The 13,376-nt window shown below is 54.0% G+C and overlaps 1 protein-coding gene across 1 annotated transcript; it reads left to right on the plus strand.

Annotated features, from left to right (window-relative positions):
* Window positions 1-2,156: 2,156 nt before the first annotated feature.
* LOC143696051 (uncharacterized) lies at window positions 2,157-11,754 on the plus strand. Its single transcript, XM_077191257.1, has 2 exons — window positions 2,157-2,246; window positions 10,300-11,754. Exons 1-2 carry the CDS (start codon window positions 2,157-2,159, stop codon window positions 10,996-10,998), a joined length of 789 nt encoding a protein of 262 aa, XP_077047372.1. The 3' UTR covers window positions 10,999-11,754.
* The last annotated feature ends 1,622 nt before the right edge of the window (window positions 11,755-13,376 follow it).

Genomic DNA, 13,376 nt, shown 5'->3' on the forward strand with positions numbered 1-13,376 from the left:
GGTCTCTTGACCCCCTGGAACCCCAGGGGACCCTCCGGGATCCCCTGGAACCCCTTCCAGGAAGCGCCGGCAATGAAGAATTGGGGGGACGCCGAAATTTGGGAGATCTGGGGGTCCAAAAGCCGAGGAAAAGGGCGGGTCTGGGGTCTGGGAAGGACGAGGTGGCAGGGAATGGGCGTGCAGGGCGTCCCAGAGCACTGACGGGGGTGCGGGGGGATCCTAGGCCCGGATTAGGGGGGGCAGGGGGGTCCCAGTGCCCAAAAATTGGGGTTCAGGGGATTCCCGTGCCGGGGAATGTGGGTTCGGGGGGAGTTTCCTTCCAGGAATTTGGGATTCAAGGGGGTCCCGGTGGCCGGGAATTGCGGTTCCGGGGGCGTCGGTGACCAGAAATGGGGATTCAGGGGGGTCCTGGGGCCACATGAGGGGGTACAGGGCGGTGCCAATGCTGGGCAAGGGGGTACAGGGGGGTCCCTGTGCCCAGAAATGGGCGCTCAAGGGGGTCCGCGTGCTCAGGAATGGGGGTTCAGGGCGGTCCCGGTGCTGAAAAAGGGTGCTGAGGGGGTCACAGGACCGAAAATGGGGGTTCAGGGGAGTCCTGGTACCCGGGAATGGAGGTTTAGGGAGTTCCCGGGGCCCAGGAATTGCGGTTCAGGGAGGTCCCGGTGAACAGAAATGGGGGTTCAGGGGATCTCGGTGCCAGATGAGGGGGTACAGGGGGGTCCCGGTGCTGGGGAAGTGGAGTGAGGGGGGGTGACATGACCCAAAATGGGGGTTCAGGAGGGTTCCCCTGCCCGGGAATGGAAGATCAAGGGGGTCCCGGTGCCCGGGAATTGCGGTTCAGGGGGGTCCCGGTTTCGGGGGGTCCCACTCACCTTTGGTCGCGGCCCCCGGGTCCCCCAGGAGCCCCAGGAGCCCCCGGAGCACCCCCAGCCCCAGCGCTGGGGCCATCGCAGCCGTCCCCGATCGCGGCTGCAGAGACGCGAAAGCGAAAGTGCCCGAGGGAGCGCGGGGGGAGGGGGAAAGGGCGAATTCCAGGGAATTCACCTGGATCCCCTCCTGGCACCCCTCTGGATCCCTCGGGGATCCGTCTGGGACCCTCCAGGGCCGCGCCCTGCGGGACCCCCGGGCCGGGCTCTGCTGAACTCCCGGCCCTGCGCTCAAACTCTGCCCGGACCCCGCTGGGCTCGGCCCAAAGCCGGGCAAGCAGCGGGAGCAGCGGAGCCAATTTTTGCTGCGGGTGCGGGTCCCACCCCCGGCGGAGCAGGGCTGGGCGCTGGGACCCGATCCCTGATTCCCAATCTCCTTCTCTCTCGCTCTCTCTCTGCTGTTCTCTCCCTTTCCTTTGGGGGATCATAAATCCCAGAGCGGCCGCAGAGCCCCGTGCCCAGGCCGGGTTTCCCAGCAAAGGGAGGCTGGGGCTGAGGTGCCCCGGGCTGGCCGGGAATGGGGGCCCGGGGCTCCCTGGGCTCACGGAAATGGGAGATCCAGGGGCTGGGAGAGGAGGATACCCGGGAAAGGGGGTGCAGGGGGGTGTTGATGCAGGATAAGGGGGTGCAGGGGGGGGTCCCAGTGCCCGGGAATGGGGTTGGGAGGGGGGGGTGGGCAGCAGCTGCTGGAGAGAGACTGGGACAGACTGGAATGGACTGGGACAGACTGGGAAAAGAACCCACTGGGAGCAGAACTGAGGCAGCAGAGATCATACTGGGATATACTGGGACCACACTGAGGGCTACTGGGAACATGCAGGGGACAATTGAGATTGGACTGGGAGGGACTGGGAATGGTTTGGATCATCCTGGGACTGACTGGAATCATACTGGGAGTGATCAGATCTGTAGTAGGGGTGAAGAAGAGAAACTGGAATAATGCAGGGAGCAACTGGGATCATACTGGGAGCAGCTGCCCCATGCTGGGGTCATACTGGGATCATACTGGGACTGATGGGGTGACACTTGGAGTGACTGGCATAGTACTGGGAGTGTCTGGGAGTAACTGGGATCAAACTGGAGGTGACTGGACTTATACTGGCAGCAACTGGGACCACAGCGGGGGCAAATGGCATCGGGTAAGGTGTGACCGGGCTCATCCTGGAAGTGCCTGGGGCCACACTGGGCTCTTCCTGAGAGGGACTGAGAGTGAAAGGAACCATACAGGGCATGACTGGGAGCCGCTGGGACCGTGTCGGGGGCAACTGGGATCCTACCGGGAGTGATTTGGACCATACTGGGAGCGACCGGGAGCCACCGGTGAGGCGGCGGCGGAGCTGGGAGGCGGCCGCAGCGCAGGTGGGAGCCGCGCTGGGTTGTGCGGGGGCTCGGGGCTCGCTGCGGGCCTCGGGGGCGGCAGGGGGCTCAGGCGGGTTCCTTGTGCCGTGTCCGGCCCGTGGTGCCGCTGCCGTGAGGGCGCTGCGGGAGCGGCTGCCCGCGGTCTCCTTGCGGCCGCTGCCTCGGCAGGAGCCGCTGCCGGAGCAGCGCTGGCTCGGCCCGGTTCCTGTGGCTGGCACAGGGGCGGCTGCCCCGTGCCCGCGGCTGTGCGGGGAAATTCACGTGGCCGGAGGTTTCTGTGCCCCGAGGAGACAGAGGAGTCCTGTACAAGTGACTTTATTGCTGAGCAGAGGGAGAGGCCGTGGCGCATTTGCCGTGCGCTCGCTGCCATTGTTGTAGTTCGCAGCCTCCTTTTTATCCTCATTTTCCCGGCTCATCTCCCTCTCCCTTTGCCCACTGGCTGAGGTACTTGGAAGGTTCAGACCTCCCGATCTGCCAACTGCACGTCCTCGTTAATGTGCACCCCCACTTTTGTAGAACAGCCGATATTCACGGCTCTGTTAAGTCTTTTTTGTTCTCCACGTTCGGGAATTTAGCGGGACTTTCTGTGAGCAGCAGTCCATGTTAATTAATAACATTTATTGAAGCTGGTGGTTTCGCCCCTTACTTCCTTATCTACAAGCCCCTGGCCCCTCGCTCAGCTGCTGAATGAGCCGCACTCTCAAGGTGTGGAGCACGGTAAAAAGGTGAGAGGTGCTGTAGCACATCAGAGCAGAAGCAGCATTCGTTTAACCCATGGTCTGCCAGGGAACCACAAAACCGTGTCCCATTCCCATCCTTTCCACGTTTGGACTGGTACATGAGCTGCTTTTTTGTTTCCTTTGTTATCTGTTTCACCACTTTGGCTTTGTCATCTATTTGCCAAGACCAGTTTGAGTCATTTGATTTTCCACAAACTCCTCTTTTCTCTGCTAACAGATGATCTGATCCCGTCCCATGGTGAAATGTTGTGTTCCTCATTTCAGTGGATTGCTCAGCAGGAAGGTCAGGAGCTGGAGCTGTCTGGGTGGTTATTCCGAGGCCAGCTTGTAATCTAATGGTGCCATTGAAATGAGAAATGGGTTCTGTGGCTCCTGATATGAATTGGTTTGGGTTCCCAGGGGCTGGTCCATGGTGTTGTAGGATTTGTTCTGCTGGCCGTTCATCGTCTCCCCATTTTTGGCCGCTCTCTCCAGCCAGGGCTGCATCAATTGACCATTTGTCTCTAATTAAATCATCAAATACTTGGATTCCCAACTGATTTCCCGGAACTTGTGGTAGCAAGAACATCTCAGTGCTCTAATCCACCCCATATAACATAGACAGTGACAGCACACGTTGGAGTGGGCAGAGGGATGATTCCCCCCCATTTATTTATAGTGAAGTTTTCCCAACATTCTCCATTTGCTGTTTCCCTGTGCAGCCTCACCCGTTTCTGTTGCAGGGTCAGATATCCTCACCCCGGGCTCTGCCTTGAGCTGTGCAAATTCCATCAGGGCAAGCAGGCAGAGCTCGGGGTGAGGGGCAGGGGGAACCAGCCCAATTCCTGCCCCAGGCAAGAGACCCAGGTACATTGGCCAGGCTTTGCCCAGCAGGGTTCATTTGCATTCCTAAAGCTCCTCTCCTGGCTGACTAGAACCAAAGCTTCTCTTCCAGGGCTGCCATCTGGTGAGTCACATGTGGCCCCCGGAATCTGCTTTTTTTAAAAAAAGTATCAACTATTTAAGAGTTAAAAGTATCACGGTTAAAGCTCTTCAATTTTGCAAAATGCAACATAAAGGCGAACATGGAAAAACCCAGACCAAAAATTGATTCTCACCCTTCTGTCCCAAACCTACCTGACAATATAAAGTAGGATTATTATTAAAAATGTTTCTCATGTTGTAATCTTATCACTGAAACTGTAGGGAAAACAAAAACTCTCCAAGAATCTCTTTAGTGTGAGAGAGTCAAGGCATTGCTTGGTTCTGGCCAGGATGTGCAACAGAAATACTTTCATCCACACATAGCCCGGCTGTGCAGAAAACATCATTCCATGACATGTCAGTTTTACTCGATTTTTCCTAAACTTTACGTAGTCTGAACCAATCTAAATCCACTGCTTTAATGTTCATTGCTTCCAAGTCGTGTAAGTTTTTAGTGTTTGGTTTCCTATTAGACTCGGATTTCTTCCCCTCTGCTGTGAATTCCGCCCACACTCCTGGATTTCCTTCTCAGCCTTTTCCAGACCAGGTGTCTCCAGCTGTGCCGGGGGCAGTGTCTGGGGTAGCTGTTGGTTGCTGTTTGCTGCGGGGCGTTGATGTTTTGTTGCTGGTCCTTATCTCTGTGGGTGTCTTTTGGGCTATTCCCAGTCTGTTCGGATGTTAAACTCCTCTCCATTGAGTGGTGGAGATGAGTTTAACATCCGAACAGACTGGGAACCCCTTAAATAAAACCTTTAAAATTTCTTTCCCAAAGGCAAACCTTTGAGTAGAGAAACCTTTCTGAGCAGAGAAATAAGATTTAAAAGAACCAGGATGGGTACATTTTGCAGCAGTGCAGTCGCAGGCAGCCCAGAGTGTGGGTGTGAGTGAGCCCCAGGGTGGAATTGTGCCGCGGTGCTCCCCAGCAGCTGTGGCAGTGCAGGCCCAGCCAGCGCTGGAGCTGCAGCAGCGGCAGCGAGGCTTGGCCGCAGTGGCTGGAGGTGCCAGGGGAGGGTGGCCAGGATTCCCGAGGGTTTGAGCAGAGGATCTGTGGGCAGGCCCAGGGGCTTGGCCCGCTGTGGAGCCCTGGCTGCTGCTGCGTTGCCTTCAGGGCAGGCTCAGGGGCGGCTCCCATGGTCCTGCTGCAGGCGGGAAGTGCAAATCTCCGGGGCTTCAGAGCCCCTGAGGCCAGGCTGAGGGGTCCCCCCGTGCTCAGCTGTGCTGGCGGCTGTTTCTGGCCTCAGGGACACTTGGCGTGGGCCCCTTGGCCACCAGTGGTGCTGCTTTGCACTCCTTAGGCAGGAGCCGATGGCCTGGCTGGGTGTTGGCAACAGCAAAGTCCCAGGGCAGGCTCTGTGCCAGCCCAGCTTCCTGGGGGAGAGATTCCACAGGAGACAGGATTCTGGCTACAGCCTGCCTTACATTTACATCCCTTATTTCCACCCTGCACTAGGTGGAGAATTGCCCAGGTAAGGAATTCCAGACATGAATTCCAAGGGAGATAATTGAATATCTGCCTTGGGTCTGGCTCTTTTTCTTGCCAAGGCCAATGGCAAAAGCTGTACCCATGGCATCTTGGTTTCCATCTCCAGCTTCCAAAGGTGTTTCTTTATTTCCCCATTCATTCTTTCTACCCAACCCGAGCTCTGGGCTTGCCAGGGGTTATGGAGGTCCCATTGTATTCCTAAAGCTGCCATAACCCCCTGAAGGGTCTTTCCTGTAAAATGAGTTCCCCATCTGAATCTATGGCTTCCACAATCCATTATCTTTGAATTATTTGTTTTAGCAATAGGTTAATAAGTGATCCAGTGCTTGCTGAAGCAGTCAGAATTGCTTTTGCCCCCTGTTAGGTGCCATGGTGTCAGCAGAAGATTTTGAAGCCTTCCTGCTCAGGGCATTTCAGTGCCAGGCTCTTATAAGCACCCACAGCTCCTTGGGTTGAGCTGAGCATGGGGCGGTGACCTGCGCTTGGTCTGATTCCCCTTCCTTAATAACAGCCTGTCTTGTAGCTCTTTTCCCTTCTGCTGCCCTTGCAGAGCCATCCACAAACACATTGTCTCCCTCAGGCCAGGGAATGTCCCATCAATCTCTCCCAGCCTGGCTCGGGAGCTCTGTCCCTTGGGTGCAGTCCTGGGTTCCTTGCCAGCCCCTCTCCAGGCTGTTCAAACAGGAGGCTGGGTTAAACCCTTGCCCTGTCCTCAGTTCTGAATCCTCCTGTGCCACTGAACAAGTTTCATACTGTAATCACCGAGCCCTGCTCATCCATTTAGAGGCTCTTTTGGTTGTCAAAGCTTTAACTTGCTGCCAGACTTGAACTCTAGGAGATCCTCCTGTTGTCATCAGTTTTCAGGCCTCTGCTCCCACGGAAGCTGTGGCTGCACAATTCTGCAGACAATGAGGCTGCTCTCTGGCCACTGGGTTAAACATTTTAGCACAAGAATTCCTTTGGCAAGACCCTGTTTAACGTCCACCTATAATTCAAATTCTTTTTCCCTGTCTGGAAGGCCCAGGCCACTCGCCTCAGTTAATCTTAATTTTAACACTTGAAAATTCTGTGTTTCCCCCTTGTGTCCATCCATCCAGTTTGTTGACTGGCAGGATAGGAGTGTTGTAGGGAGACATCCTTGGCTCCAAAAGCCCTGCCTTTAACAGGGACTCAATACCAGGCTGTAAGCCCTTCCTTTCCTCTCTTGGAACAGGGTATTGCTTGTCCTGGTTGCTTTAATTTGTAGAGGCTCCATATCTAATTTTCTGTATTTCCCTGGGGCTGCCCACACTTCTGGGTTCACTTCAGCATAGGCCTTGTCAGACTTTTGACACAGAGGTACAACAGAACTAGCCTCTGTATCCCTTTTTACAGTATTAAAATCCAGCTCTCAAACTCCTTCCTAGTTAATTACAATCACAGGAGGAAGAAAAAGAAATTCATTTATTTCAAACCTATCCCCCACAGCTTCTAATAGTGGTTGAACAAATCATACCTGCTCATCTTTCCCACTCATTCCCTTAAAAATTAAAATATTCCTTTACTATTTTCCCCTTTAGGTCTAAGATTCAGAGCAGATTGAGAGGCCCCTGTGTCCATCAGGAAATGCCTCCTCTCAATGCAGACCCACCTGAATGTTCTCAAGGGCTCCAGTGTGGAGGGTCCCTGGTGTGATGGGAGCTGTGACAGCCCTGCCAATCCATGTCCATCACGGGCTGGACTTGCTGGTCCTGAGGGTGCTGCTGTCTGTGCTTGCAGTGTCCTTGTGCCCTGCAGCTGGAGCCCTGATTCCTTGCCAGGGGCTGTTTGGGTGGGCTGTGCCCTGCCGAGGAGGGCAATGCCTCTGCCGGGTGCTTGTGGCCGAGCCGTGCCCTGGGTGCTGGGGCCCCCTTGGGCCCTGGGGCTGATCCCTCAGGGGCTGTAGGAGCTCTGCCCTGGCCTTTGCCTTCAGCTTGGCCTTTTGCTGCTCCCTTCTTGCATTCACCTGCTGGGCCTTTGTGCCCAAGTGCTGCAGGGCCTTCTTCTGCCCCTCCTGCAGCCCCCCTCAGTGCCTGTGGGTGCTTGTCTTGCTTTACAAGACAGGCGTCTGCTTGGGAAGGCAGAAAAAGCCTCTCTTGGAATGGAGAATGCAAACCCCCTCCCTCTTAATTTTTAGGATAGTGAAATCAAGGGGCTCTCAGGCAAAGATATGGGATTAGGAATAACGGTTCTTTACTAGTGTGAATAATATAATAATAGTAGTGTGTATAAACAGCTCCGGCAGTGACAACAAACAGAGCCCGGAGCCGGTCCCGGCCTTTCGGCTGCGGCGCTTTCCCCTTGGGTGCAGTTCCGGGCACGGCCGGCAGGGGCGCCGGTGGCTCCCGCGGGGCGGGGCAGCGCATCCCTGCCATGGGAACCTCTCTTAACGGCAATAGAGCAATCCCTTCATCTAACTCTTTCACTTTTTTACCTTCTGTAGCCTTTCTCCCGTGTTTTGAGAAAGAATTTGGAGAGGGCTGCCTTTTAACTGAGCTCCTAGTGTTTCGATAAGGTGCTTCCTGTAGAGAGAGGGATTTTCCCTGAACAGCCGGAGCTGTGGTTACCAAGGGGACGTAACTCAGAGCAGGAGGGGTCAGGGGAGGATATCCCGCCGAGGCTCGGTGGGAGTGTGGGCAGGGTGTGCTGCCGGAATCGCCAGAGGGGGATCTTCCCGTGGAGGCCGAGCCGGAGCGTGGGCAGCCCCCACATGGCTTCTGGCGGCTGATCCGGCAGCTCCCGGCAGAGAAAAGGCAGGTGGGAGACCCCGGCAGCAGCAGCGGCGCTGCCCAGCGCAGCTGGCACGGGCAGGGCAGCCGGGGATGGGATGGCTGGGACCCGCCCTCGGTGCGGTCGGCGCGGTGACCTCGGCCCACGCGGCAGGACAGAGCAACCCCATCTTGCCCAGCATGGCCGGCAGAGCGGCCGCGGGCCGGGCAGTGGGGCCAGGGCACACAAATTCACCGCCAGCGCCGGGGCAGGTGGAGCTGCCCTGGGCAGTGAGCCCGCACCTGGGATGGAAACCGGGGCAGGCGGAGCTGAGGCGGGCAGCGAGCCGGGACCCGGGACAGGCGCCTCGGCCGCCAACGGAGGGGGCAAGACCTGCAGAGGATCCCACTCTCTTTCTGACTTTTCCACTTGTTCCCCTCCCTTTCATTTCCCCTTTTTATTTTCTTGTTTTTTTCCTCGGGTGTTTCTGATACTTCAAAGATTTTTATTCTCCTAAAATCTCCTGTCTAACATATGGCATCTTCTCTTTCTTCTAGATTAAATGGGTTTTTTTCCAAATAAATCCAGAACCTAACAAATCTAAACTTCTGCTTGGATATTTTGAAATAATTTTGGATTATTCTTCTGCTTGGATATTTGGAAAAACAAGCTAACTCATGACCTCCTAATGTTGTTTTTCTCATCACCTTTTTATTTATCCTTTGGCAAATTAAGCATCTTTCAGTGACTTGCTTTGCTACACCAAAAATCCCAGTGCACCCAAAATTCCTTAAAAAATGATCACACAAAGCTTGAGTACGCCAGTGGGGTTTCTGATGCACGTCTTCTAATCTTTTCCTAGTAAGCACATTTTATTAAGTCATGTAGAAGTTTCTATTTCCCTGATTTATCTTGTTCATTTCCTATCTTGTTTAATTCTTTTTTCTCGGCTTCCCTAAACTTTGGAATTTCCAGTTTTTCCTCGTTTGGAGTGAATATTAAACTAACTCTTTCAGCTCCATTTTCTGCTGTATCCTTAGCTTTGTGATCTGCCCCCAGTTTGCCCAGTTTGCCTCTCCTTTGGCCCGGGCCGGGTTCCCCCCGCCCGCAGCGGCTGGGAGCAGCCGAGAGCCCCGCGCTGCCCATGCCGACCTGGCCCGGCTCCATGGCCGCTGCTGCCGCGGGCTGCGAGGGCTGCGGGAACGGGGCACCGAGGGTGTGGCTGCTGCTGGGGGAGGAGGAGGAGGGAGGGAAGGGCAGGGATGAAGGGGGAGGAGGAGGCGGGGTAAGGGGGGAGGACGGGGAGAAGGAGTGGAAGGGGCGGGAGGGAAGAGGAGACGGAGGTGGGGATAAGACAGGGGAGGAGGAGGAGGGGGGATGGAAGAGGAGGAGCGGGAGGAGAAAGAGCAGGGAAGGAGGCGGGGTTAGGAGGGAGGAGGAGAGGGAGGTGGAGATAGGACAGAGGAGGAGCGGGAGGAAGAGGAGGGACAATGGCGGATCAAGGTTGAGCTTTTCGAACAATGCGGTCTCGATCCCTGCCTGAATTCGCAGCCCCCACCTGTGGGATCATCGCCCCCCCCCATGGCGCAGGTGAGCGGGGAGGGGGAGCCCGGCCCGGATATCCCGGGGGGTCCCTGGGTTGGGTTTTTGGGGGGATGTTTGGAGAATGAAGAAGTCCAAGGCTGAGCGGAAAAGGCCCCTCGGGGGGACATCGGGGGTTGGCGGTGGCGGCTGCCGGCAGAGGCAGCCTGGAGGAGCAGAGCCCTGTGTGCCCCAGGAGGCCAAAGTGGGGAGGCCAGAGAGGGGGGAGCGCCGCCATTGGCGGGAGCCTCAAGAGCCTGGAGAGGGGCAGGGGGGACTCCTTGGAGCCGCTGCAGCGCAGAGCAGAGAATGAGGGGAGAAGGGAGCCCGGGAGCCCAAAGAGCCCCGGCATCCCGAAATGGGGAGAGCCAAGAGGGGGCAGTGCGTCCCCAGAGACGGCCTGGGGGGATCTTGTTGGCCTTGCCTGTGGCACGGAGGCAAATCCCATGCTGTCCTTGTCCTTCCTTGCCCAGAGCAGGAGCTGAGCATGGAGAGCAGGGAGGACAAATGCCCGCGGCAGAACCTGGTGGCAGAGGCCGTTTTGAGCGGCTCCACGGCGCAGGAAGCCAACGGGGCCCGGAGATGCCGCACGAGGAGGGGCTGCAAACGCAGATGGCGGGGATGTGAGGGGGAAAGAGCCAGCCTGGGCCGGGAAGGCGGCCGGAGATGGAGGCAGAGCTCGGAGCTGGTGCTCCATGAGCAGCTCCAGGATGGGGAGAAGCCCCACACGTGCGTGGAGTGTGGGAAGAGCTTCAGGTGGAACTGCCACCTGATCAGGCACCAGAGGATCCACACTGGGGAGAGACCCTATGAGTGTTCCAAGTGTGGGAAGAGGTTTCAGACCAGCTCCAGTCTCCTCCAGCACTATCAGAGTCACACAGAGGAGAGGCCCTTCCAATGCCCCGACTGCAGGAAGGGATTCAAGCACAACTCTGACCTCGTCAGGCACCGGCGCATCCACACTGGGGAGAGGCCCTACGAGTGTGATAAATGCAGGAAGAGGTTTCAGACCAGCTTCAATCTCCTCCTGCACTATCGGATTCACACAGAGGAGAGGCCATTCCGCTGCCCCGACTGTGGGAAGGGATTCAAGCTCAACTCCCACCTCGTCACCCACCGGCGCATCCACACCGGGGAGAGGCCCTACGAGTGTCCCCAGTGTGGGAAGAGCTTCTCCAGGAGCTCTACCTTGACCAAACACCAACGGAGGCACCGGTAAGGGAAGCCCTGCGAGTGCCCCGAGTGCGGGAAGAGCTTCGTGCGCTGCTGCAGCTCCATCCCCCACTGGAGGAGGCACTTTGAGCACAGCCCTGGTCACTCACATTCCCTGTGATCCATGTTGGGAACACTCCTGGCTGCTTCTCCTTTGGTTTGGCCTGAATTTTTTTCTCTTCTCCCTCTCTCTCTACTCCAAAAGCCAAGAGGGATGGATCTGTCACCTCAAAACCACTCAAATTCCACCGAAAATAACTGAATGTTAACCCAAAAAGGCTCAACCCTACCTCAAATTCCTTGTTTCCTCCTCAAAAAAACTCAATCCCATGCCAAACTCACTCCATTCCACAGCCACCAGGGTGAGATGGGGTTGGAAAGAGATTGGGAGAAGTGGGATCCCAATTTGGAGCAGTGGGATGGGGGTTGTGTGGGGCTGGGTGTGTGGGACGTATTTGATAGCAAATAAAACTTTCAGAGTTACTGATTTCTGTCCCGTTCATTTTCAGTCAGTTCTGTTTGCAGAGTGCCACCTTCTCAGCTGATTCAATTCCTATAAAAATCCCATTTTTTAATTCATCTAACCCAAACAATCCAAAAACCAATATTGAAATAAAACCACCTGCACAAAATTAATTTTTTAAAAATAATTTTAATTTTTCAAGAGTACTTAAGGATGTTATTAAAGTTTAATTGTTTGGTTGAAATGTCTGAGAAATTATAGTGGTGTTTGGTTTTGTGTTTAGTATATTTGTAATATGAATTGTTTAACTAAGAGGTGTTAGATGTCTTGTTTGTTTCTTTAGATTTTTTTATCTAAAGTACATTAGTCATCGAGTTAAAATTTTCAAAAGGGATTTCTTGATATATAATTTGTTTATTTATATGCATTGGTAATATTATAGTAATACTTATTTTTGGTTTGAGTTAAATCATAGTTGGAGTATTGTAAAGAAGAGTTGAGATTTTTTTTATTATAATTTATTTAATTTCAATTATTATTTCTTTGTTTATAATTTTATTGCAATTTGTTGAGGGGATAGGAAGGAAGTTCAAGGGCAGGAACATTTTTTCCTGGCTGGGAACTGGAATTCCAGACCCTGGGAGTGTGTGCAGGACTCCACAGACTGGGATCAAAGATGGGCTGGGATCAAAGATGGGCTGGGATCAAATATGGGCTGGGATCAAAGATGGGCTGGGATCAAATATGGGCTGGGATCAAATACGGACTGGGATCACATGGATGGGGATCCTGTGGGTCAGAACCCTACAGACCAGGATAGCCTGAAGTGGGATCAAATATGGACTGGGACTGTATGGACTGGGATCCCAGGGACTGGGACCATATGGATCAGGACCACACAGACTGGGATCAAATATGGGCTGGGACTGTTTTTTAAAGTAACTTTGTTATAAGTTTTTATTTCTGTTGTTAATTAAGCTTGTGAAATAGCTGCTTGTGTTAAACTGCCTGCTTGGATGGGATAACATCCAATGCACACAGGGTGAGGACACCTGTACAGATCTGCCAACTATCAGCACTCCCCGTCTGAAGGCAGAGTGCACCAAGGCCCAAAAACTGGAGGTGATAAAGAGAAGGAGCCAAAACCACAGCCAAGAAACACACATGCTCTGAAAAGGCAGACCCAAGGAGGGGCCATGTAAAATCATTCCTGGAATATGTAAAGTAGTTTATGGGTATGCATGAGGCTCTATGAATATGCACCAGGCTGATGTAAGGGGAAAGGTATTTCAGGGCGATGCAGATTCCTTGGTTGTGGTTTTAGTCCATTCTTATCACCTCCAGTTTTTGGGCTTTGGTCTACTCTGACTCTGAGAAATTGAGGTTTTGGGATTTTTAGTATGTTGTGGATGGAAGCAAAATGGAGGGCACAGTGTTTCATCCTGGGTTTCTTCTTCATGCTTCTTCCTTCTTTTTCATGGGTTTGGGTGGCTTTTTGTAATTGGGCAGAAATTCCACATTGCAGGCTCTTTGGGATCAGTTATTGGGTTAAAAGGGAAAATAATCTAGGTGTCCGTTCTTAATTGGATAGTTTAGTCTTAAAAGACCTTGGAACAAGAGATTGTTGGCCATTTTGTGCCTTCTAATGAAAAGCTGCTGAACTCCCAGTAATGAGGCTGTTTTACTGATAAGAAATAATAAACACTTGAGTCTGAACATGAATTATTGTCTCAAGTGCCTTCAATCCAGAGCCAGTGAAACCAACAACTGGTACCCCACAGCTTGAGGTAGTGCCAAGGCAGAACTTGTTCATGCTCTTTTCCCCTGGTGATTTTCTACTCCCGTCCAGACTCTGATAGCAAAGCTGTGCTGGTGACACAAGATTGACCTTGGCATCCTGGGGCACTTTCTGGGTGGGTGTT

Source organism: Agelaius phoeniceus, chromosome 28 (genome assembly GCF_051311805.1).
Source record: "Agelaius phoeniceus isolate bAgePho1 chromosome 28, bAgePho1.hap1, whole genome shotgun sequence".
NCBI classification, from domain to species: Eukaryota; Metazoa; Chordata; class Aves; order Passeriformes; family Icteridae; genus Agelaius; species Agelaius phoeniceus.